The 22,362-nt window shown below is 53.9% G+C and overlaps 7 protein-coding genes across 7 annotated transcripts; 4 read left to right on the top strand and 3 right to left on the bottom strand.

Annotated features, from left to right (window-relative positions):
- The first annotated feature begins 63 nt into the window (after positions 1 to 63).
- Positions 64 to 2,230, top strand: fsf1 (Sideroflexin FSF1). Its single transcript, XM_062949938.1, has 3 exons — positions 64 to 484; positions 646 to 874; positions 926 to 2,230. Exons 1-3 carry the CDS (start codon positions 381 to 383, stop codon positions 1,613 to 1,615), a joined length of 1,023 nt encoding a protein of 340 aa, XP_062796015.1. The 5' UTR covers positions 64 to 380; the 3' UTR covers positions 1,616 to 2,230.
- A 1,416-nt stretch (positions 2,231 to 3,646) lies between these two features.
- On the top strand, positions 3,647 to 9,677 carry LKH1 (serine threonine protein kinase CMGC group). The gene is given in 7 exon segments (XM_062949937.1): positions 3,647 to 7,122; positions 7,180 to 7,261; positions 7,324 to 7,674; positions 7,737 to 8,196; positions 8,252 to 8,339; positions 8,395 to 9,544; positions 9,556 to 9,677. The coding sequence occupies 6 exon segments, from the start codon at positions 6,220 to 6,222 to the stop codon at positions 8,605 to 8,607; spliced, it is 2,097 nt and encodes a 698-aa protein (XP_062796016.1). The 5' UTR covers positions 3,647 to 6,219; the 3' UTR covers positions 8,608 to 9,544; positions 9,556 to 9,677.
- Positions 9,678 to 9,958: 281 nt separating this feature from the next.
- On the top strand, positions 9,959 to 11,542 carry QC764_702755 (uncharacterized protein; the record flags this gene model as incomplete). The annotated part of the gene is made up of 1 exon (XM_062949936.1): positions 9,959 to 11,542. The coding sequence occupies one exon, from the start codon at positions 9,959 to 9,961 to the stop codon at positions 11,540 to 11,542; it is 1,584 nt and encodes a 527-aa protein (XP_062796017.1).
- Positions 11,543 to 11,758: 216 nt separating this feature from the next.
- QC764_702750 (uncharacterized protein) lies at positions 11,759 to 14,950 on the bottom strand (the record flags this gene model as incomplete). Its single annotated transcript, XM_062949935.1, has 1 exon — positions 11,759 to 14,950. One exon carries the CDS (start codon positions 14,948 to 14,950, stop codon positions 11,759 to 11,761), a length of 3,192 nt encoding a protein of 1,063 aa, XP_062796018.1.
- Positions 14,951 to 15,258: 308 nt separating this feature from the next.
- On the bottom strand, positions 15,259 to 17,640 carry QC764_702740 (uncharacterized protein; the record flags this gene model as incomplete). The annotated part of the gene is made up of 1 exon (XM_062949934.1): positions 15,259 to 17,640. The coding sequence occupies one exon, from the start codon at positions 17,638 to 17,640 to the stop codon at positions 15,259 to 15,261; it is 2,382 nt and encodes a 793-aa protein (XP_062796019.1).
- Positions 17,641 to 18,491: 851 nt separating this feature from the next.
- On the bottom strand, positions 18,492 to 21,611 carry DRS1 (nucleolar DEAD-box protein required for synthesis of 60S ribosomal subunit; the record flags this gene model as incomplete). The annotated part of the gene is made up of 2 exons (XM_062949933.1): positions 19,272 to 21,611; positions 18,492 to 19,220 (listed from the first exon to the last, which is right to left on the bottom strand). The coding sequence occupies exons 1-2, from the start codon at positions 20,934 to 20,936 to the stop codon at positions 18,492 to 18,494; spliced, it is 2,394 nt and encodes a 797-aa protein (XP_062796020.1). The 5' UTR covers positions 20,937 to 21,611.
- Positions 19,989 to 22,158, top strand: NUT2 (RNA polymerase II mediator complex subunit; the record flags this gene model as incomplete). Its single annotated transcript, XM_062949932.1, is given in 3 exon segments — positions 19,989 to 21,648; positions 21,720 to 21,969; positions 21,975 to 22,158. Coding segments are annotated over 3 exon segments (471 nt in total). The 5' UTR covers positions 19,989 to 21,611.
- Positions 22,159 to 22,362: the final 204 nt, after the last annotated feature.

Genomic DNA, 22,362 nt, shown 5'->3' on the forward strand with positions numbered 1-22,362 from the left:
GAGTCTGGCCCCCCCCCCAGCCCACTGCTAACCGCTATCGTCGGGGTTGTCTCCACCGACGTCGGAGGCTGTTTTTCAGGGACCGACTGTTTCCACCTTATCTTTTTTTGTGGAAGAGCCCAGAGCGAGAGTGACTGGAATTGGGCTTCGTTGAAAGTGTTTGGCTGTTGAGAAGAAGAGGGTATCACACCGCTTCCCTTCACTTTGCGCCTTGTTTTTACTTGAAAGTCCTCTTTCCTATAGGGCTGGATATTATCTCTACGTTGAGGGGTTTGGCTATTCTTTGAAGTGGTTGTTGATATCACCTCCGCTACGGCTTAAACGCGGTGTTGATACCCCTTGTCTTCTCACGGTTACGAAAAGAGTCACACATACACACAATGTCTTCGTCTCTGCCAGGCGTCCGGCCACTTCCCGACTCTCAGTATGATCTTAGCACCTACTGGGGCCGTGTGAGGCATACTGCGAGCATTACAGATCCGAGGTGAGAGCAAACTGACAACCTGTCTTATAACCATAGCCTACCAGGTCGATGAGTGAGGTGTGAGTGAGTAGGGGACTTGTACCCGCCGGCCCATCCCACATCACCAACCTGCCTTGCTTTTTATGTCGTGTCAGCATATACTAACCTGCGACCGTCAATAGGACCCTCCTCGTAGGCAGTGCCGGTCTTACAGATGCCAAAAACCTCCTCATCGCCTACAAGAATGGGCAAATTCCACACATGACCCCCGACCTCTGGAAGGCCAAGAAGATTGTCGACTCGACTCTGCACCCAGACACAGGCGAGGCGGTCTTCCTCCCCTTCCGCATGTCATGCTTTGTCCTCTCCAACTTGGTGGTGACAGCGGGCATGTTGACCCCTGGCCTTGGTGTAAGCCCTGTACCTCCCCCCCTTTCCGGTCACATACTCACCTCCATACAGAACCGCGGCACCATCGCCTGGCAAGTAGCCAACCAGTCCCTCAACGTAGCAATCAACTACTCCAACTCCAACAAATCCTCCCCCTTATCCTGGTCCAAAATCGCCCAATCCTACTTCCTCGCCGTCGGCGCCTCCTGCTCCGTAGCCGTAGGCCTCAACTCCCTCGTCCCCCGTCTGAAATCCATCACCCCTTCCACCCGCCTCATCCTCGGCCGCCTCGTCCCCTTCGCCGCCGTGGCCTCGGCCGGTGCCCTCAACGTCTTCCTCATGCGTGGGGAGGAGATCCGCACCGGCATCGACGTCTTCCCTGTCCTGTCTCAAAAGGCCAGGGAGGCGTTTGCTGCCCAGGGCAAGTCCCCCTCCGAGGTGGAGAGTCTGGGCAAGAGCCAAAAGGCGGCGACATTGGCGGTGGGGGAGACGGCGGTGAGCAGGGTGCTGAATTCGTCCCCGATCATGGTCATCCCAGCGCTGGCGCTGGTGAGGTTCCAGAGGACGGAGTGGCTGAGGAAGAACCCTAGGTGGACGACGCCGTTGAATTTGGGGTTGATCTTGGTGACGTCGTATGCGGTTTTGCCGTTGGCGCTGGCGGCGTTCCCGCAGAGGCAGAAGGTTAGGGCGGATAGTTTGGAGGAGAGGTTTCATGGACGGGGTGGGGAGGGGGGGTTGGTGGAGTTCAATAGGGGTATTTGAGGAGATATAAGGAAATAAACGAATGGTTCAAGATGCATGGTGTTTTGGAGGCCTTAAGGGTGAAGGGTTTAAAAAAGAAGGTTTGCCTGGGCGTGAGAGCGTTGCCAGTTGTCGGTGTTAGCTTGTAGTCTAATTCCCCTTCTCCAAGATCCAGAATCCGGGCAGAGGGTTCGGTTTTCCAGCAAGTCCTTCTCCAACCAACACTCAAACTTTATCCAACCAGGTCCAACACTTCGGATTCCCCGAGTCCACTGGGACATGAGCATCTCAAACATTGTCTTGCGTAAAGACACTCACCAACTGAAGATACCCTACCCAAGACTCCCGTCTCAGTGAACAACATGAGATCCGTTCACAAAACAAGGGGTGTAATCTGATGCAAGTCCCACTTTCGTCACGGTGACTTGAACCCAGTATGTGGAGCCTGTGAAACAGTTGTTGTTGTTGTTACTGTTGTGGTGCGTGAACTGTTGCACGGCAGATGGTGAGTGAAACCACACTTGTGTAAATTTCAAAGCCCCAGACCTTCAAAAAACACATCCATAGGCCTTGAACTATCTTCAACACGCCTTCAAGAACAGATATTTGTGAGAATAGACGAAACAGGCGGGAAAATACAAGTTGAATTTTCACGCTGAGAATGAGGCGTTGTGAGAGAGGCTCTCCAGGCAGGCAGCCTAACCCCACATATCTTAGCTCATATCTACGCTTGCCTGTTATTGATCATGTGAAGGAGTGTGAATGCTCCTTTTTTTCGCAGGCAAGTCTTGGGGATCAAAGATAAACATCACTGGACTGTTTCGGATGAGGAGGGATCGGTGCCCATTTTCACTTGATCTGCTTGTCAGACCATTAGATTTGGAGGGTTTGTGAGATGAGACCACAGACTGATGTCTTGAAAGCAAATTGAGAGGAAAGTGAGCATGTCAATCATTTCGTTACGAAATATGGATTTGATGAAGGTTTTATGCAAACTTTGCTGTGCCATGGTTGATTTGGGGGCTGTGGTGATGGTGTACTGGGTTGGATACCAAGCATAAGTTGGGTTAGGGTAGTTTATGAGCCCTTGATTTATCCATCATCACCCCGTGTTTGTGAATGATATGAAGGCAAAGTATTACACCGTAGTAAGATGTCCCTCACCTAGGTAGCCAACCTTTACCCCACCACTTGCTTTGAGCAGATTTTGTTGATGTTATTGTTTTAGTCCGAGCGGAGGACGGTCTTTCATGATGGATGGGTGGTCACACCCCCACTAACCCTACAGCGGTAAAAGACCGTTGCCACCTGCCCGTCTGGATTCGTTTCCTTTTTTTCTCCAACAAGGCTCTCCTTCTGCAGATAAGGATGAAGTCATCCTGCAATGCAGCAGCCACAACCCCAAAAAGTGAAGAAGAAGAGAGGATTGCAACAGGCGCGGGGACGTCCTGGTGGTGCTTGCTTGCCAGTTGTTGGTCCACTGACGAAAGAGAGGGGTCATCTTCTTTGGACTTTGGCCACTGCGGGGCAGCCACGGCAACCAGCCAGCGACCACCCCCCCACACACACCACACCATCCCATCACAAAGTGTAGCGGGATCTCGTGGACCCTTGATATTGTCCAAGGCGATCCTTGGAGTTGCGAAAAGAACCGGGCCTAGACAAGGCTTGAAGGGTAAAAGAGAGAGTAACGGGGAATTTTGAAATCTGTAAGCTAATTCGGTTGTTCTCACAGTCTCGTCATGAATATCACGACAAGAAAAGCCAAGAACCGGCTGGTTGCCTTCGCTGACAGCCGGACATCGGGTCACAGCGTAGATCCATCTGGGCCTGGCGTGTGTGCTTACCGTCCTGTATTAGCAAAAGTTGCACGAAGAACCACCATTGCCCATTGGAAGGAAAAGAAGTTGGTTGTGGTTGGGGGTGGTTTGATTGCGTTTCCCCGACAAAACCCGCCTGCTCGTTGCAGTGTGTGCACACATATAGGATCGCGCTAAATACCGATGAGGAGAGATCCCGGGGTTCTACATGTGCATGGAGGGGGACGATGGAGGGGGTGATGTGATCTTTTTGGCCCGTCCCACCTTTATAAGTTTCTTGTTAATGTGGGAGCCAAACTGTTGATCACCACTTGGCCCTTTTCCCCCTTCTTGGATGCTGGTTTCCAGTGTGAGAAAGGCACAGCATACACTTATTCATTGCTGAGAAAAAAGGAGGAAGCTGGGCGGTCAGGTTTGGTGCGAGACGGACTCGGTAGCACTGCAGGGCTCCTCCTCCGCCATCAAGCGCGCACCGAGGCTTCCGTTTTCCACAACCGCCAGGCAAAGAGCACGCTCCCGTGCCGCTCGCGAAGCTGCAAGGCGCAACCATACCCTTCGGCTTGGGATGGAATGCTGCGCTGAGTTACGCGATAGCCAGAGAGAACAGCTTGCAAGACGACAGTCAGGGCTAGCTTCTTCCATACAGAGACTTGTGTAAATTCAAATGGAAAATCAGAAAGCCACCCAAGGAAGACCTGACGATACCCCCGTCTTATACATTTCTCTTTCATTATTGGCGGGGCTGGCTGCCGTAGGACAGGGTTGCTGGCACTGTGGAAGGCTGTAATAAATCGCCGAAGGTGCCCCTAAGCAGGCGCGTCTCCATAAAGAAGGTTGTTATTGTCCATGTTCGATCCCGCTCTGGGGGCTGCCTCTTGGGAGCTGAGGTGAATCAACACCACACCAGGTGGGAAATGGAAGTCTGTCACCCTGCCGCGTGGTTGATGACTCGGAAATCAGGTCCACGACTGTGGAACAGAGTGGAGAAAGATCAGAGACCCAGAGTCTCATCAACACCAACCAATCCTTCGATATATATGCAGCTGCCTTGAACGTAAGAAATGCTTCAACATGAACGAAGTAGGCCGATTGCAAAAGGCACAGACCACGCCCCCAGACCACGGCCGATACCCATCCGTTGATCCTGGGAGGATGATGTAAAGGTCCAGCTCGTTTTCTCTTGTTGTCTTCTTATTCCGGAACAGCCAGTCAGTCAGCCAGCCAGCCCCCAGGCACTGCCCTGGCCGGACCTAAAAGAACCACGGAAACACACAGAAAGAATGAACAGCAACTGGAAAAGCAAGAGGGGAGGGAGGGACTGGTGCTAATTAATATCAATGAAGGAGGGACTGAACCCGCGCTGGCGCATGCAACACTCCATGCCAGGTGCTTCCGGAGCGGCGTACATGTGGTTGTCCATTATCCTAGCGAAAACCACCGTACGCACAGATGGATGGATGGGTGGATAACTGATAGCTCTTTCACAGTCATTTCCACGACGAGATGATGACAGCCAGCTACAAGACATAAAAAGGTTACAGACACATAACTGAGGAGGGTTCGAGATGCTTCAATGGGCATATCTCATGATGTTGAAAAGTGGAAGGGATCCGCACTGTCCTACCACACTGTGTTTCTACCTAAGAAGCCTCGAAGAGCCCCGCCTAATGTCAAAGACGGGCACACGAATCAGCGCATCGGGTCTGATGTCAGCGTCGCAAACACCACTAGAGGAAAGTGCGAGACTTGGGAGGTCCACACTGTGCCAGGCATTGGTGCCGCGGGACCAAGCATGGTCAGGTCAGGTTTCAACAAGAGTGGAAGGCGAAACTCGAGGCTTGGCAAAGCCGAGATGTGAACGTACCCAATGGCAGGGTGGGCTTTTGGCCATTTTCCATCTGAAGTTGCTGTGTTGTTTTTGGGACGTTGACGACGGGCGCTGCTGCGGTATATTCGTCATTGGCTCTTTTGTGCAAAAGTGAAGGTGGTTCCAGCCCTGTGCTCCTGGTGCTGGTTCGGTGTTGACATCGACAAGGTGTGGTTTGACCGAGAGTCTGCTGGAGCCAACGGGTGAAAACCTAAACAGGGTCGCCAAAGTCACCAGTCGCCCGTTCCCCTTCGCCGAAGACGCCAACACTTGAGCGAAACATTCTAGGGCAATCAACCGTCCTTTGGCCGCGGCGAAAAATATACGTCCCCCTTTTCCACACCCTATCAAAGACACTCAACCACTCAAGCACCAGTGGGCGAGAGAGTTCCCTCAGCCGAGCGTACACCCAGCACCATTCACCACACCCAGCACCATCCACCACACCCAGCACACACCCAAGCAGCGCAGCGCAGACACCAGCGACAAACGGGGCTTGGGCTTCCTTCCCTCGCTCCATCTTCGCGCCAACCTGCTTTCAGTCCAAATTCCGGCTTCCACCTTCTCCATTCCTTCCTCACCAGCATCATTGAGCACCTTCGACGAGAGAGACTCGAGACTCGACACTCCAACCGCCTTGATTTCTATCGTGTCGTCAATCGGTCGAATGCTGATACCTCCGTGACGGGGCTCCCAACGGCCAGCCAGCGCGCGAGGGCTTCGCCAAAAACCCCGACGTCAGCTAGGAATACCACTCGCCGGTATTCACCCAGCTCGGGACGCAACCCTTTCACTTGGTGTCAAACCTTAACCACCGACTGCCTCCACCTTCCCCGGGTCAGACACGATACGGGACCTTCCTGCCCTCGTCCTCTCCCACACTCTTCCCATTTTCCCAACCCTGCCACCCTCTTTGCAGAGAGTAGCGAAGCAGGACAATGTCGACTCCGACTACTGCAACTGCGACGCTCCCTCCTTACAGTCACAGTCACTTTCACTACCCACACCACCACCAGCAGCATAAATCGTTCCCACAACCAAATACCTCTGCCTATCGCTCTACGAACCCGGTGCTTCCTCCTGCCTCCCGTCTCGTTTATCCCTCTACCTCCGGCTACAACACTCACCCGGCGACACACGCCGCGTCAAATGGAGCGAGTCTGATGCCTTTGGAGCCATCGAGACACCACCCACACGACTCGGCCGACTTGGCCTCCCATCGCTCGGAATCGCTCTACTCAACCATGCCGGCAACCTCGCAGTCAAGCCGAACCCAAGTGGTGACCAACCCGCCGCCGTCATCGTCAAAAAAGAGACAGAGAGATGTCGATTGGAATGATTTCTACAAAAATGGCCTGCCGACCGAAATCATCGTCATTGATGACTCCCCCGAGCCCGAGGAGCCGGCAACGTCCAAGAACCTGACCAACGGACATTCCTATGCCAGCGGCCCGACCGATGCTTCGGTCGCCCCTCCGGCCAAGAGGAGGAGAAAAGAGACTGATGCGGCGCCTTACGACCCTGTTCACCATATCGCATCACACACCCACACTCCTCGCCAGTATGGGTCGCCAAGCAAATCGACAACGTCAAGTGGCCGTACCAACTCTGCCAATCATACCACGGCCGCTACCTCACTTGGCTCACTTTCATCAAACGGTCAGTATGACCACGAGTTGCAGCAGGCGAGCCAGGGCCAGAAGCGGAAAAGAACCCGGGCGCAGACGAACAGCGAGGCGAAGCGTCGCGAGGCTCTGGTCACAGATGCTTTTGCCAGCTACATTCCTCCTCGGCAGCCCATCAAGAAGTCCCGAGATGTCCCGGTCCAGATCATCACTGATGTGAGCCATTTCCATCACGGTGCCATTGTGAATAGCTACACTAACCACCAATGCTAGCCTCCGCACATGCAGACCTCGCGGGTCGACGATGACGAAGGTCACTACATTGTTGTGCCGGACAATCCCTTGACTGAGCGATGTAAGTTGTTGCTCGATTATGATGAACGCCTCGGGCATCCTGTTGACGCGAGTCTGAAACAGATCAAATGGTCAAGCTGCTTGGACAAGGCACGTTCGGCAAAGTCGTCCAAGCCAAGGACAGGCAGCGTCCAGGGAAGTTGGTCGCCATCAAGATCATTCGCTCGGTGCAAAAGTACCGCGAAGCCAGCAAGATTGAGCTCCGAGTCCTGGAAACGCTCAAGGCCAACGACCCGGAGAATCGCAACAGGTGCATTCACCTCCGAGACTGCTTCGACTACCGCGGCCACATCTGCATCGTTATGGACCTGTTGGGTCAGAGCGTGTTCGACTTTCTTAAGAGCAATAATTTCGTCCCCTTTCCCAACAGCCAGATTCAGAGCTTCGCCCGCCAGCTGTTTACCAGCGTAGCCTGTGCGTACCGTTTTCTGGCCAAACACCACGGGATTTGTGTTGCTGACTCTTCCTTTTCGCAGTCTTGCATGATCTCAACTTGATCCACACGGATTTGAAGCCCGAGAATATCTTGCTTTGTCATAACGAGTACCAGACGTTCACGTACAACCGCAAGATTCCATCCTCGAGCAGCAATGTTGCCCGCCAGGCCACACAAAGAAGAGTATTGTTGGACACCGAGATCCGGTTGATTGACTTTGGGTCTGCAACATTTCAGGACGAATATCACTCGTCCGTTGTGTCAACTCGGCATTACCGTGCACCCGAAATCATTCTTGGTCTTGGCTGGTCTTTCCCCTGCGACATTTGGAGCATTGGATGCATTCTCGTCGAGTTCTTCACCGGAGATGCCCTTTTCCAGACACACGATAACCTCGAGCATCTGGCCATGATGCAGGCGGTGGTGGACGCCAATATTGACACTCACCTTGTCCAGTCTGTTAACCGCCAGCCACGCAATGGCACCAACCCAGCATCCAGGTAAGATTCTCAGAAGACGCTCTTCGCTGGAGCAGCACAACTGACAGCACAATAGGTACTTCAAGCGGAACAAGCTTGATTACCCGACAGCAGATACCACAAGACAGTCGAAGAGATTTGTCAGAGCAATGAAGACACTTCCGGTTTGTGTTTTGTTGCGTGGACCCATCTATGACGAGTCTGCTAACCCTGTTGCAGGAGATCATTCCACCGAACAACAAGTTCCTGAAAGAGTTCTTGGCCCTTTTACAAAAGATCTTTGTCTATGACCCTGCCAAACGGATAACGGCCAAGGAGGCTCTGAGCCATCCCTGGTTCCAAGAACACGCTTACCCCGACGACGGAACCGAGGCTGCTCGCATTCGCGCCGAAAAGCAGAGACTCAACGAACTGTCGGCCATTGCGCCATGATGAGCAGAACGTAGGCAGCCACCCACGCTGCGCCGGAGAAGCTTTAAGCAATTTGTCGCTGGACGTCGACATGAAAGAAACGAAGGTCGTGACAAGTGACGGGCAGTCTAGGTGATGATTTCAGCGTCCGAGGCGAGCATCTCGTGTCAAACCCGGGCACATACAGCACACATCAGCAAGTGCCATGGCTCGGTGTATCGTCATCCACGGTTATGGGTTTTTGGTCCGCATTTACTGTGCGGTGGTGATTGCACACCTTTTGGTCTGCAAATGAGATATGAAGACTGGTGTTGGGGGTGGGAGGGTTTTTGGGGGAGTCGTAGGCTGGTTCATTTTGGCATGGTTTTATTGGCCTTTCTTTTCTGGGATGTGTGGTATAATGTGTGTTGAGGCTCGGAAGGGACTGGAGTGCTGCTCGGATCTCATAGAGGGAACTTGTTTCACGGGTGTTCATGGGGTGCCTGCAACATCATGGTGGCTGGCGACAGATGAAGGCTTGCCCGCTCGCTCTGCTTGAGATGGTGATTTCATACCGGTGCTGTCGTCCCCCGCAGTGCAACACGGTCAGAAAGGCTTGATTGGTTTTGGTTCATTTCACACAAAGTATACCCTCGACTATGCACCGGCAGTCGTTATGGATGTATCTAGGATCTGATGGAGGTTTTAAATGTGCGTTGCTCCCGCTCTCACCTCTGTTGGTGTTTTGTGATTCAGTCTTTGCTAACATCATGGAGCTTTTAGCGTTATTCGGCATCTTACTACATACGTTGCTTCAACCCATAAGCGTGCGATTCACCAACGATATGATATCTATCATATACAACTGCCACGCCTGAAGGGTTGGGCGGGAATAATGGGCAAGGCAACAGCAACATGGATGGGTGTCTTGTTGGGTGGCTATATAGATAGCAGACAAATGTTTTATTGGGGCGGTTGTGTGTGTGTGTGTGTGTGTGTGTGTGTGTGTGTGTGTGTGTGTGTGTGTGTGTGTGTGTTATTGTTGTCAGTGTGTCTGGAATAAAGACAGAAGAAAGAGGACTATGGACTGGGTTCCTTTGTGACGATAAGGGGGTTTTGTTGATTGAGCCAGGGGGTATTGTCATAGTCCTTTTGGGAAAGGGCTCGCGGTGATGGTCTTGTTGCTTGTAGCTGGTACTGGTCGATCTCGTTGCGCGTTTTATCATCGTTCTGCGAGCGGAATATCGAAATCATCATCATCATCAAGCAAGCAAGCAAGCAATTCAGAAAAATCGATCTTCGTCTCTCGCCTCGTCCCCTTAGACATCAACGGCATCGAATCGAATCGCCAGCCCGTTGAGTGATTGATTACAGATTAGGTATCCAGAAGAGCATGACCACCACCCCGTCGCCTCTACTCGCCATACGGAGCAGCTCCCTCCAGATGCTCGCCTCGCTGCTCCGTCTCCCGCCCGAGATGATGGCTGGGGGGGTAACCACGAGGGAGATGCCTGCCCAATGGCTCGCGGAGCAGAAGCAGGTGGTTGACTCGGGGGTTTTGCCTTTCGAGGTGCTGGCGAAACACACCACCACCGCGAGGGAAGTGTCGTCGCCGTCCAGGTGGAGGAGGGTTGTTGCTCCGTTCTTGCTTACCGGCAGTCGTCAACGGGGGTTGTGTCAAGCCCATGGTGGTCTCGATTATGACCTTGTCAGGGAGGTTTATGGCTTGGTTAGGAAGGAGGTGGTTGATGGCGGGGAGGGGGTGAGGTCTTGGTTGAGGTTTATTTCTCGGCGTCGAGAGGAATATAAACGGGATGATTGGAGGGATGTGAGGGGGTTTGTTGAGGATATGGCGGGGGTGGTTGTGTTGATGGAGGGGTTTGAGGTGGGTGACGGGGTGGATGAGGAGCGGTGGGAGGGGTATTTTGGAAGGGGGGTACGGATGGAAGATGTGAAAGAAAGGTTCGGGACGGGGTGGGAGAGGGTGGGAAGTGGGTGTTTGGCTTGTGTTTTGGGGGTTATTGGCGGGAGGAAGGAGGTGGTTGTTGGGTTGAGGGGGAGTTGCTTATCGCGGGCGAAGAGGAGGACGCCGAGGCTGGAGGGACGGTGGTTGGGGGGGTGGATGGATGGGGAGATGGTGAGGGATAGTGAGGTGCTGGCGGGGAGGTTGAGGGTTGTGAGGAGGCTGCAGGAGGGGAGGTCTGGGGGGAAGGGGGTGGGCATGGATTTTGTGAGGGGGGTTGAGGAGGTGAGGTTGGCTGACAATGCTGGTCACCGAGCTGGTGGCAATGCGATATATGAGGGTGAGGGCAGCAGGCAACTCAGCACCAACAACCCGTACAGAACTACTGACCCTAAAAGCCCATCACCACCGGTACCACCACCACAAGAACCATTCGGCGGGTTCGACGGCGCCTTCGATTCCGACGATGACCACTACCAACAAATCCTCAACACCCTCGTTCCCCCCGGCAATCACATCCAAAATCCCATACCACCCCCGACACCCCCATCCATGAGTGACTCTAGAGACTATCACCCCCCTCGCCGAAGCTGGACAGCCCCCATACCCCCCCTTTCCCTTCCTCGCCGCTGCCCCCCACCCCATCATTCTCACCCTCCTGCAAACTTGAATCCCCAAGTTCACACCGCCATCATCCCACCCCCCTCCTCAAGCTATTACGCCGACGAAATCCTCAACCATTATCAGGATTATCAGGATCACAAACCATCAGCCAGAACAAGATCCAGCACCATCTTCTCTGGGAGACCCCGGCCGGAAGAATACGACAGCTTGGTTGCCATGGACAACGATGAAGCGGCTTTGTTGTGTCGCCGTGAACATCAGAAACGTTTGGACGAATGCTACAGTGAGAAGAGCACAAAGGCGAGGCTGAAAAGGGGGCTCGAAAGGGGCAGGAGCAGTCCAGGAAGTGATGGGGGCAGGACAGAGTGGGGTGATTTCTGTCGGTTTTGAGCAAGCGGGAATTGTGTGTGAGAATAGTGGCATCATTTATTTCACTTGTGAATAGCATAATTATGTGAGGGCTGTGGTAAAATAGTTGTTTAACTTGATATGCATTGATACATGTGCTGCCTGATGATGTCCAGAACAAAGTACTCGAGATATAGGCCTCTAAATATCCTGAATGCAGGTCCCTCTAAAGATGGCTGTCTATGGCATGCTCATCATCTATGTCATGACGACATCCTCTGACTCTTTCACTTCAAGCTTTTCAACACCCTCTTGGGTTTTGACTTCCTCTGACTTTGCGTCGCCCTCAGAGCTGGTCACCTCCTCGGGTTTCTCCTCAGGCTTATCTGTACCTTCTGGCTTCTCACCACCCTCACCCTCCTTCACCACCTCCGCCACCTTCCCCCTATTCTTCCCCTTCCCCTTCTTCTGCTCCATGGCAGCCTTGGCATGCTCCAGCTTCTTCTTCTGCTTCTCCGCCTTCTTCCTCTCCTGCTCCTTCTTTTTCTCAGCCTTCTTTGCCGCCTCCTCCCCACCCTCCTCCCCTTCTTCCCCATCCTCCCCCTCCTTCTCCTTCATCTCCTCCTCCAACAACTTCTTAATCGCAGGAATAAACTCCTCCGCCTGCTTAAACTCCCCCAACTTCACCCTCATATGATCAAACGCGTACAGCACCGCCGTGTCCTTCCCCAACTCCACCTTCTCCCCCTCCCCCTCAGGAGCAGGCAGCTTCGGGTACCGCTGGCTAAAATGCGTGAGCAAGATCCTTCTCGCGCCCATATCCCTCCCCACCGCGAGCGCCTCGCTGATGGTGGAGTGTTTCTTCGCCACGGCATCCCCTTTGAGCCCGTCTTCAAAGGTGCACTCGTGCAGCAGTAAATGCGCGCCCTTTCCTAGCTCCGCGAATTTCTTAGACGGGCGGCAGTCTCCAGAGTAGGCGATCTTCAGGCCAGAGGGGGCAAAGGTCATGACGATGGCGGTGGCATTTTGGCAGTGGTCTACCCAACAGATCTCCACCTTTGGGAAACGTTCCTGCACGGCATTGCACTCCGACTGGTTCAAGGTGGGCGGAAATTTCCAGCCCAAATCGGCGTTGGGCTGCCCCCCACGGTAGGGAACGATGCCGACTACGCGGTCCAGACCCAGAGGCTCGACGCCGTCGTACTCGAGCATCCAGGAGTGGAACCCTCCGGTGGCGATGACACCTAGTAAAGCGTCGGTTCCGGCGGTCACCTTGTTCCAGCGGGCCATCATGCTGGCGGTGCCAAAGTGGTGGTCGGCGTGGAGGTGGCTGATGTAAATGGCGCGGAGGTCTTTGAGGACCTCGTCTGTGCCTTCGTTACCATACAAACGGCGGAGTTGGCCAAGTGTGTTCTCTCCGCAGTCGAACAGGTAGCTGCCGTGGCCGGGGACACGGATGAGCGTGGCAGAGACGTTGCGGTACTTGGACGGCAAGGCAGAGCCGGTACCCAGCGGGATGATCTCTGTGTCACAGTTGGGGATATCCTTCTGGGATTCCTCAACTTCGACAAGGAAGGCCGGGTCGGCAATCTTCTTGCTCGCCTCTCTTGCCATCTCTACCACCTCGCGGTGCTGTCCAACCAATGCCTTGAGGGTGCCTATTGGGTCGATAGGGGAAATCAAAAACTCTGAAGAAGGCCCTGGCTTGGGATGCAAGTTGATTCTGGCGCCAGCCGCGCCAACATCGCCCGCATCCACAGGGGCAAGCGGCCGGCTGTCGAACTTCAGTAGAGGGAACCGATCGGGGTCAATGAAATTCAGCTTGAGCGTCTTGTCGGCTGGATCCTGCAGCGCCAATGTGTTTGGGCAAACATCCTGTCCGAGCAGAACGTGCTGTACCGAAGGAAACTTCTTCATGAACTCAACGAGCCTCTCATCACGGTAAGCGCTGAACTGCTCCGACGAGATCCAATACATCACGTCAATCCCGCTCATAAGCGCCGAATCCGACCACTCTGGACGAGCGAGGAAGCTGTTCACCATGTCTTCGGTTGGTATGTCGATCACGGCAAGGCCTCGCCCCGCGACAGTAGGCTCCATGACCATGTCAGGAGTCACCACTGTGCCATTCTCGAGCGTGATAGTTTCTCCATCGATCAACTTCTTGAAGTCAAACTTTGAAACACCAAGCTTGTTAGCTTCCTCGGGCTTGAACTTGCCACGTCGTGGGTGGCACTTGGCGATATAACACAGCGACTCGTTGGACGGCTTCGTAATGGGGAGCGTCTCAATCTTGGCCGCCGGCCATGGCGAACGGATCAAGACCCTAATATCTGGCAACTTTTCAGTGTTGCCAGGACGAGGCCCCTTGTACTCCTCGATCATACCGCCTTCGGAACGGAAAAAGATCTTGGCCAATGGGTCGGCATCGCGCAGGTTCACCTCGTGCAGGGTATCAAGACTCCACGTCGAAGAAAACATGCCCGCAACGGCAGCCTGTCTGATGTGCTGAGCCTCCGCATCCGAAAGCTCAGCCTGCTCTGTAACTGCCGTTTCGGCCTCTTCCTCCCCCTCCTCCAAGTCGCTGTGTTTGCGTTTTCTAGACCCTGGACGAGTGGCGCTTGAATTCGAGGTTATTGGTAGGTGCCAGATACGGACGAGATCATCCTCAAAGTCGGGGATGGCACGGTCGTTTCTCTGAGACGGCGAATCGGTTCGGATCTCGTTCAGACTAAGGGGAATGCCCTTGCGGAAGATAAACCGTCGGGTAGTAGCCAGAGAGTGTACCAAGTTCCTACCTCCGTAGATATGAAGGTCGTCGTCGATATCCCTATCCTTCGACTTCAACCCCTTCGCTTCCCGCACGGCAAGCTCGTCGGCACGAGCAGCCTTTGCTCCTGCCACAACGTCGGCCAGAGTCAACATCAAGCCCGGCAACCCTCCCGTTGTGCTCCAATCGACCGTGCCCGTGACAAAGATATTATGGATCTTCGCCATCGCAACCTTCCTCTGCACCATCGCCCTCTGTGTTCCCTCGGCCATGCGCCCAAAGAGATAACGGCGCCGGTCGAAATGCAGCAGCACACACGCCCCCGGCGTGTCAGCCGTGGGGGTGGTGACCACCTGGGTGTAGGAAGTCATCGTCTGGGCGTTGCCCTGGTTCTTTTCCGGGGCGACGGCCTTGTTTATCGTCGTGATTGTCGGGTTTAGCTCTCGAGGAATGTTCAACACAGCTCGGAGCGTGTGTCCTCTTGGTGACCGGCCTGGATACGGAAACCAAACCGAGGTGCCGTCTGACAAGAGCTTGGGTATGTGGTGTCGGGTAATGACACCAATGTAGGAAGGAAAGCCAGGCGGAACCTTCTTCGTTCGTAGAGCAAGTTTCGAGGGGTGGCTCTTTAAAGATGGTCGAGCAATCTTGAGGCGGCTTGGGAGGCGCAAGCGGTTCATTGGGTCATGCCCGCGGCGCTATCCGACGAGGATCTGTTCATAATCGGGTTGAGCGCGGGTGCCTGTTGGCCGGTGAGTCAAGGACCGAAGCCGACGTACGGGAGTTGTGGTTATGGCGGGGCTGCCTGTCGCCCTTCAAACGATTGTTCAAGACCAGGCGCATTTTCTCTTTCTGCCGCTCCACCAAAGATTCACTATTTTTAAAGTGGGGCAAACAAGATATAATAAGGAAGGCGGTGTGGCAAGGGGGTTAGGGTTGTCTATCCAAAATATGTAGAATCATGGTCTCATCATTCATCACAACACCCCTATCTTTTATGGGCCTCCTTCAGTGCCTCCTTCACAATACCCTCCGCCTCCTTGATTACATCCTCGCCTCTTCTCCACGTGTACAGCGGCACCCCCATCCCATCCAGTGTCTCATGAGCTCGTGCCAACCGCCTTAGCCATATGTCCACCTTCTTGTTCATAGCAGCTGCCGCGTTGTTTGGTGGAACATTCGGGGGCGTCAGTGACCCTTGGCTAGAGGATGTAGAGTGAATAATTCCATCAAAACTGGCGTTGGCTCGCTTCACTGGATGTTGCGCTTGCGGCAGACTCTGCGTACTCGATCCCGTCCCACTTCGCCTAGGTGGGGGAGGTGGCGGTGGTGTCGTTCTATCACGGCTAGCAGCAGGAGAACTAGCGGTACTGGTGATTGGTGGTCGAGAGCCGCTCGACACAGATAATGCGTGAACACGAGGGTTGGGTGCAGAAGCAGGGCTGTCCCGCGAGCTAGCAGCTGTGTCTGATGCCGAGGCGCTCCTCAAAGCATCAGGTTTGGCAGGCCGAGGTGGTGGTGCCTTACGGAGGGGAAGTTCTGATGAAGGCACCGCCGTTCTCGGCCTCTCCTGGTTACTTTCTCTGCGGCTTTGGCTAGGGCTGACCTGAGTTGAGTCATCGGAGAAGTCGATCAAGGTCCCTTCCACAGGCCCTCTAGATCCCGCAGATGAGGCTGACGTTCGGGGAGGCAATTGCGGCCGTGCTTCCTCATTTCTGGGCTCACTTTGCTGTTCAATCCTCGCTCGAGTAGCCCTTAGTGTACTCCGCTGGTCACTGTCAAGCTTGAACCCAGAGTCAAAAAAGCCAAGCTCGTCAGGGGTAGTGACATCGCGAATGAAGATACCCAGCACGCGCCCAGGATTCTGGACTGCAAGGTCGGTATAGACCTCGAGATCAGCCTCACCGCTGTCGCCTACTAGGATGAACCTCCTTTCAGGAAAGTCTCGCAAGATAGCCTCGAGTGTCCCCTTTTTCCTCTCCGCCACTGGTTCAAAAATTCCTTGCAACATCCCGCTGTAGTGCTTCAGGTGTATAGAGCCCTGTGGCAGCCCAGCCATGTGGAAGAAGGTCGCAAGTACCGGAAACAATTGCCATGGACTGTTGGAGCAGTAATGCAACTGGACCCCAAGATCGTGCATAGTATGATACCACTCGGTGACTCCAGGAACAGTCAAATCCGCCAATTCTCGAATGAAAGTGTTACGGAAGATCTCGCGAGCTCCCATGCCAATATTGGAGCGTTTGATTGTGTCGTCCACATCGCTGATCAAGCTTACACCGGTAGAATCGATAATCTCGATGGGATTTGTCGCCGAGATGTTTTCACTCGCCAGTACCCTAACATGGGTGGGCACAAAGTCCAGAAACACACGGACAATGAAATGCCCAGAGTCATCTGTCTGTATCGTACGAGATCTCGATCGAGTATCATTGTAGAAGAAGAGTGTGATTGGATGCTGGACAAGAGGCGTCGTCATGAACGGTCCTATTCGCGCCATGAGGTTCGCATTGGCCACTGCCAGCTCAGCCTCTGTCAGGTCGGCTGGCCCCCCCGTATTTGTCCTTGCCGGCAATGGTGGTGATGGTGGCGGGGAGTTCGAGGCTGTCCTACGGGCTGCAGTTCGTGGCCCCTGGGCCGAGTCACTTCGGTCTGGACCTTCGCTGTAGCCCCCTCTTGTCGCAACCTCCTCTTCCTCTCTGCCCTGCTTCTCAATCCTCTTTGCCTCTTCTGCGATTCTCTTCTCTTCTTTCATCTGTTCATGGTCCTCGGCTGACGAACCTCCCTGCGATGTCGTCGGTGGTGGAATGCCACTGAGCCTCCTGGCAAGACCAATCACCATGCGATTTCTTCTGGTCATCGGTCCCGTGTTGGGCATATATATCCAACCCCTGATGTCAACGTCCACGACCGCGTTATCGTCGGCATTCTTATCCCACTCATCCTTCCAAAACCGTTCCTGATTTTGCCCCTGAGACTGCCCATCCCTAGTCTGCTGCTGTTGCGGTTGTGTCTGAACCACCACATGACCAGGCGGGTGTCTTCCAGCTCCCTTCACATGCATCTTTGCATAAGTAGGAAAAAGCACCATCTGCTCCTCCCCCTTGTGAATGATCTTGACATCGGGAAACGACCCAGGAATAGAGTACTGGCTCGCATCCATAGACTCCACATTTCGTATCCGGGTGTTGTTGTACTGCTCCTTGATCTCCGACGCAGCAGCAGCACCAGCGCGATATACACTCCCAGCAAAGGCAGCTAATTTCTTGCGCCGGGCACCAGCCTCCCGTGGCGGTCCAGCCTCGCCACCGCTACCATAGCCGCTAGGGTTGGAGGCGTAATTATAGTTGTAACCATGACGTGACGCCATCTTGCTTTCTCCGCCAGCGGTCTCGTTCGAGATCTCGTTCGGTTTTGCGCCTGGAGTCAAGCGTCGGGTGGGTTTTGCGCCGAGTTGGAATTGGCGACGAACAATGTCCACCAGCCTCCTTTGCTCCAGGCGCTTCCGCTGTCGTTCGGCAAGAAATCTATATATCCGACTCTGCGCGCTCTGCTTATATCGTGGATGTCTGTTTAGGCGAAAGTCGAGAAGGCGCCCTTGAAAGCGCTTGCGGAGGGCGTAGAAGGGAGAAAGCTGGCGCAAAAGTGAGGAGTTGTTGTCTGAAGGTGCCCTTGGCGGGACCTTCGACAGAAGATTGAAAAGACGTTTGAAGCTGGGAGCCACGTTTGCTAATATGATTGTAAAGGATGTTTGTAGAGGAAGTCCGGCGTCACACTCGAGCGGACGTGACTGTAAGAAAAAAAACCCTGTGAAAGGCTGACGGTAGGATAGGGGACCAGGAAAACTTGGAGAGCTGAGATCGTGGGGTGATGCGGGGAACTTTGCGACCAGCGAAAAGAAAAGGCGAGTAGAGCCCTTGGTGTCTATTGACTCGGGTTTAATTCTTGACAAAAGACCAGTCTCAACAAATGCCCAAACAATGCTGGGGTTTCCAAACAATGTCCAGACGTGGTAAAAGCTGGAGTGTTGCCCGACTTTGGAGCTCAATTGCTGCGAATTACGTCACTGAGCTAGGCGACCACTCAACTGTGAGCTACTTGGGGCACGAGCCACACACACAGCGCCCGCTGACGTGAACAATGAACGGGAACTCTCTCGCAGTCCTGAAAAATCGCCAAATGTTGTATTACACTGCTGCTAACGGGATATCACTGTGACCTCTACCTCCTCTTGAACGACTTCTTGCCAGCCGGCCCCTTCGTCTTGGGCTTCTTCACCTTGGAAAGGTTCAGGACCGCCCCCTTTCCAGCTCTCTCTTCCTTGCCCTTCTTCCATGTCCTGCCTTCCTTCATTTCTTGCTTGGCATCGAGCTTCTTCTTATCCTTGTTGCTCAGCTTGCCTTGGCTCTTCTTCTTGAGCTGTTCCCTTATGCCGTTGAGCTCTTCGCGGCCCGCAAGTTTGGCGGCTCTCTTGTCATCCTGGGTCTCGAACCATGTACGCTTGGGTCGCGAGGCGATCTCCTCTTCGTACTTGATCATGTTCTCACCCTTCTTGACCTGCATCTCCACTTGTTGAAGTTGCTTCTCCTCCTTCTCTTCCTGCATGATCTCCTTGATCTCGCCCTCCATCTCGTCAATCTGATCTTGCCACTTGTCGGCATCATTTGCCTCGATGATTCTGCTGGTAATCTTTGCGCCCTGAGCCTTGCCGGCCCTTACAGCCGCCTTGACAACCTTGCGGTCGGGCTCGGCTGCCAGCGTGAGGGCAACACCGCTACGGCCCGCACGGGCAGTACGACCGATACGATGGATGTAGATTTCCAAGTTTTGAGGGGCCTCGTAGTTGATGACAGTGTCAACACCCTTGATATCCAAACCACGAGAGGCCAAATCTGTAGCTAAAAGGAAATTGACCTTGCCGTCTCTGAATGCTTCAACACTAGCGATACGCTGCGATCTATCAGTATCATGATGTTAGTCAAGACCAAGAAGAGAACATACCTGTGCTTGGTTCATGCTGCCGTGAAGCTCTGCGCAGCTCATGCCTAAAAGACCAAAGATGATGCGAGTCTCGTGCGCAATCTTCTTTTGCCTGAAGAAAATAATGACGCGCTCTGTGTAAAGGGTCTTGCAAATGTGTACCAGGTATCCCATACGCTTCTTCTCACGGCCCGGTCGCAACCGCACAAACTCTTGTCTGAGGTTGCTGGCAGTCTTCTTTTGAGAATCAACCTGGATGCGGACAGGCTTGTTGAGACCGGCACGAATGAGCCTGTCAACGGACGATGTCATGGTGGCCGAGAAGAGCATTGTTTGCCTCGACTTGGGGAGGGTGGTGAGAATTTCGTTCAGTTCATCCGCGAACCCGTCTTCGAGCATTCTGTCGGCCTCATCAAGCACCAGAATCTCGACAGTCTCAACAGCAAAGCTGGCAGAGTTGCGCATATGATCAATGAAACGACCAGGGGTGGCGATGACCACATCAGGTCTCAGGCGCAGCTCCTGTTCTTGAACCTTCAAACTAAGACCACCAACAGCCAGACAGAACTTGATGTCTGTGTGCGATGCCAGCTTGACACCGACAGCGTGGCACTGAATGGCCAATTCACGCGTTGGCGCCAAAATGACGACTCTGGTTGTCGCAACCTTCTTTGACCGGTAGAGGAGACGCTCGAGAATGGGTACGAGGAAGGCACCCGTTTTACCGGAACCAGTCACGGCACCACCGACAACATCCTTGCCCATGAGCGCGATTGGTATTGTCTTGGACTGAATTGGCGTGGGCTTTGTGAATCCGACCGAGTTCAGACCCTTGAGAATAGGACGGGAAAGCGACATCTCGAGGAAGGAACTGTGGACGCCCTTTTCTTGCTTGACGTCGCCCTCATCGGCAAAGAACTCTTTCCTCTTAGCAGCCTCCTCGGCATCTTCTTCATCGTCTTCGGATTCGGAGTCTTTCTCGTCGTCGGGGTGATTGATGGGTGTCGCGACCGAGTCATTGTCCGAAGTAGCATCGTCGTCGTCGTCGGCCTCGCCATCCTTCTCCTCGTCCTCATCCTCAGAATCGGAACCGTCTTTTGGCTCCTCCTCTTCCTCCTCCTCGACATCAGACCCCACGCCCATACCAAAGCCATCCTCCGCCAACACCTCATCATCATCGTCGTCAAGGTCCACTTCCGCCATCTCCTCACCCTCCTCTTCCACTTCCTCCTCCTCCTCCTCCTTCTTCTTCCCAGCCTTGGCCTCCTTCTTCGCCCTCCTCCTCTCAATGATAGCATCCAAATCAACCATAACCTTATTCTCGCCCCCCTTGAGCATATTCTTCTTCGCATCGTCAAAACCCCACGCGCCGTCGAATTCTTCCCCAAAGTCGTTCACACCTTCGAGCGCAAACTCAAAGTCGGAATCCATAGCGCCATCATCCCAAACAGCCTCCTTGTCGTCATTCTCCTCCTCTTCTTCCTCATCCTCCCCCTCCTGTCGTTGTTGCTTCTTCCCCTTCTTGCCCTTTTTCTCCTTCTTCACAGTCTTGGTCTTCTTTTTTGGCCGAGCGGAGGCGGCGGCAACCTCGACGTCCTCCTCCTCGTTTGGGATTTCCTCATTGTCGGAGATGGTGAGGATGAAGTCGTCGTCGACGGTTTTTCTCTTCTTTTGAACGGGCGCCATTTTGGGGGTGTGAGATTGGATTTTTTTTTGCCCGGTTTTGGCTTGGTCGGAACAGTGTTTGGAGATGCTGCGAAAGACTTGTTACTGCAAGGTCAATTGCTGGTGGGGCCGAGTTGTTCAAAAATTTGGGACAGGGAACTTTTTCTGCCGGGCGGTGGGGCGATAAGATGGTTGGGTGTGGGTGATAAGACCTATACCTGGAATTTGCTACCAATTGCTTTCCAAATTGCAAACGGGGCAATGAAAAAGAAAAAACCTCTTTTTGAATGCACTGAGTCTTCTTATTCAGGAACCGCAAATTGAATGCGACAAGTTGTGAGCTCGTTTTGGAAAAGGTTCCTCACCTCGAATTCAAAGATCAGTCTCCACTGTAGCTCGCCGCTCAGACCCGCTAAAAACGCAAGGCTGGGCGTCCCCACAGCAGCTCGCCCTACCCGGCGCGCACGCGCATCATTGTTCACTGACAGCGTCCAGCCTCTCTCTCAACTCATTCCAGAGATCGTCACCAACTTACTTTCGAGTACACCCACCACAAACAACGTCGCGCAACCAAGCTTTTCCCCTTTCCCACTGTCCAAATCAATCAACATCAACTCCCACCACTCTCTCAACTCTCCACCCGTCTTTTAACCCACCTATTTTCCGCTCGACCACACCACTTCCCATTTGGCCAAGATGGCACCTGTAACCTCCGACCTCCCCCAAGTCCAAGGTGACCCCCCTTTCCCTTTCCCTTCCCTTCCCCCCTCCCGTCCCATTTACTAACCCCCCTTTCTCTTACAGACTCCGTCTCAACAACCCTAACCCTCCTCTTCCAAACCCTAACCAACATCTCCCTCTACGACTCCGCCGGCCGCCCCTCCGCCCCGGTCCTAGCATCCGACCTTACAGCCCTAGACGACTCCCTCCTCAAAGTCTCCCGCCTAGCCAACGCCCTCCCCCCCTCCGCCGTGCCCGGCATACCCCTCCCCTCATGGAATACGTCGAAAACGGGCGAAACCCCGACATCTACACCAGAGAATTCGTCGAGCTGGTCAGGAGGTTGAACCATCTCACCAGAGGCAAGATGCACGCCTTTCGAGATTTCAGGGATGTCCTCGCGAGAGAGATGGCGGCGGCTATGCCTGAGGTGAAGGAGGATGCGATGAGGGTGGTGGAGGAGACGGGAGGGAAGGGGCCGGTTCTGTTGGGAGATGAGGAGGGGAAGACGGAGGGGAGGTGATGCGAAGGGATGAGATGGGAATGGCTCAAGGAGTAGCGGTTGTCGAGTGGGGGAGATGCTCAGAATATTGGGTGATATTTTTTGGCGTTTGGGACACAGGGCAAAGATACCAGCGCATATGCAGGCGCAACTTTTAGAGACTGGGATGATTTGGTTTTCGGCGCATTTGGCAGATTTGATATGTTTAGGGACAGTCACTCGCAT

The sequence above is a fragment of the Podospora pseudoanserina genome, assembly GCF_035222485.1.
Source record: "Podospora pseudoanserina strain CBS 124.78 chromosome 7 map unlocalized CBS124.78p_7.2, whole genome shotgun sequence".
Lineage (NCBI taxonomy): Eukaryota > Fungi > Ascomycota > Sordariomycetes > Sordariales > Podosporaceae > Podospora > Podospora pseudoanserina.

What these genes read in the sequence shown, in the direction of transcription:
- fsf1 (XM_062949938.1), top strand. Translation starts at nt 381, where the DNA reads ATGTCTTCGTCTCTGCCAGGCGTCCGGCCACTTCCCGACTCTCAGTAT. An exon ending in GCGAGCATTACAGATCCGAG is followed by an intron (nt 485 to 645) that starts GTGAGAGCAAAC and finishes GACCGTCAATAG; the next exon opens with GACCCTCCTCGTAGGCAGTG. An exon ending in TGTTGACCCCTGGCCTTGGT is followed by an intron (nt 875 to 925) that starts GTAAGCCCTGTA and finishes ACCTCCATACAG; the next exon opens with AACCGCGGCACCATCGCCTG.
- LKH1 (XM_062949937.1), top strand. Translation starts at nt 6,220, where the DNA reads ATGTCGACTCCGACTACTGCAACTGCGACGCTCCCTCCTTACAGTCAC. An exon ending in CAATCCCTTGACTGAGCGAT is followed by an intron (nt 7,262 to 7,323) that starts GTAAGTTGTTGC and finishes AGTCTGAAACAG; the next exon opens with ATCAAATGGTCAAGCTGCTT. An exon ending in GCTGTTTACCAGCGTAGCCT is followed by an intron (nt 7,675 to 7,736) that starts GTGCGTACCGTT and finishes TCCTTTTCGCAG; the next exon opens with TCTTGCATGATCTCAACTTG.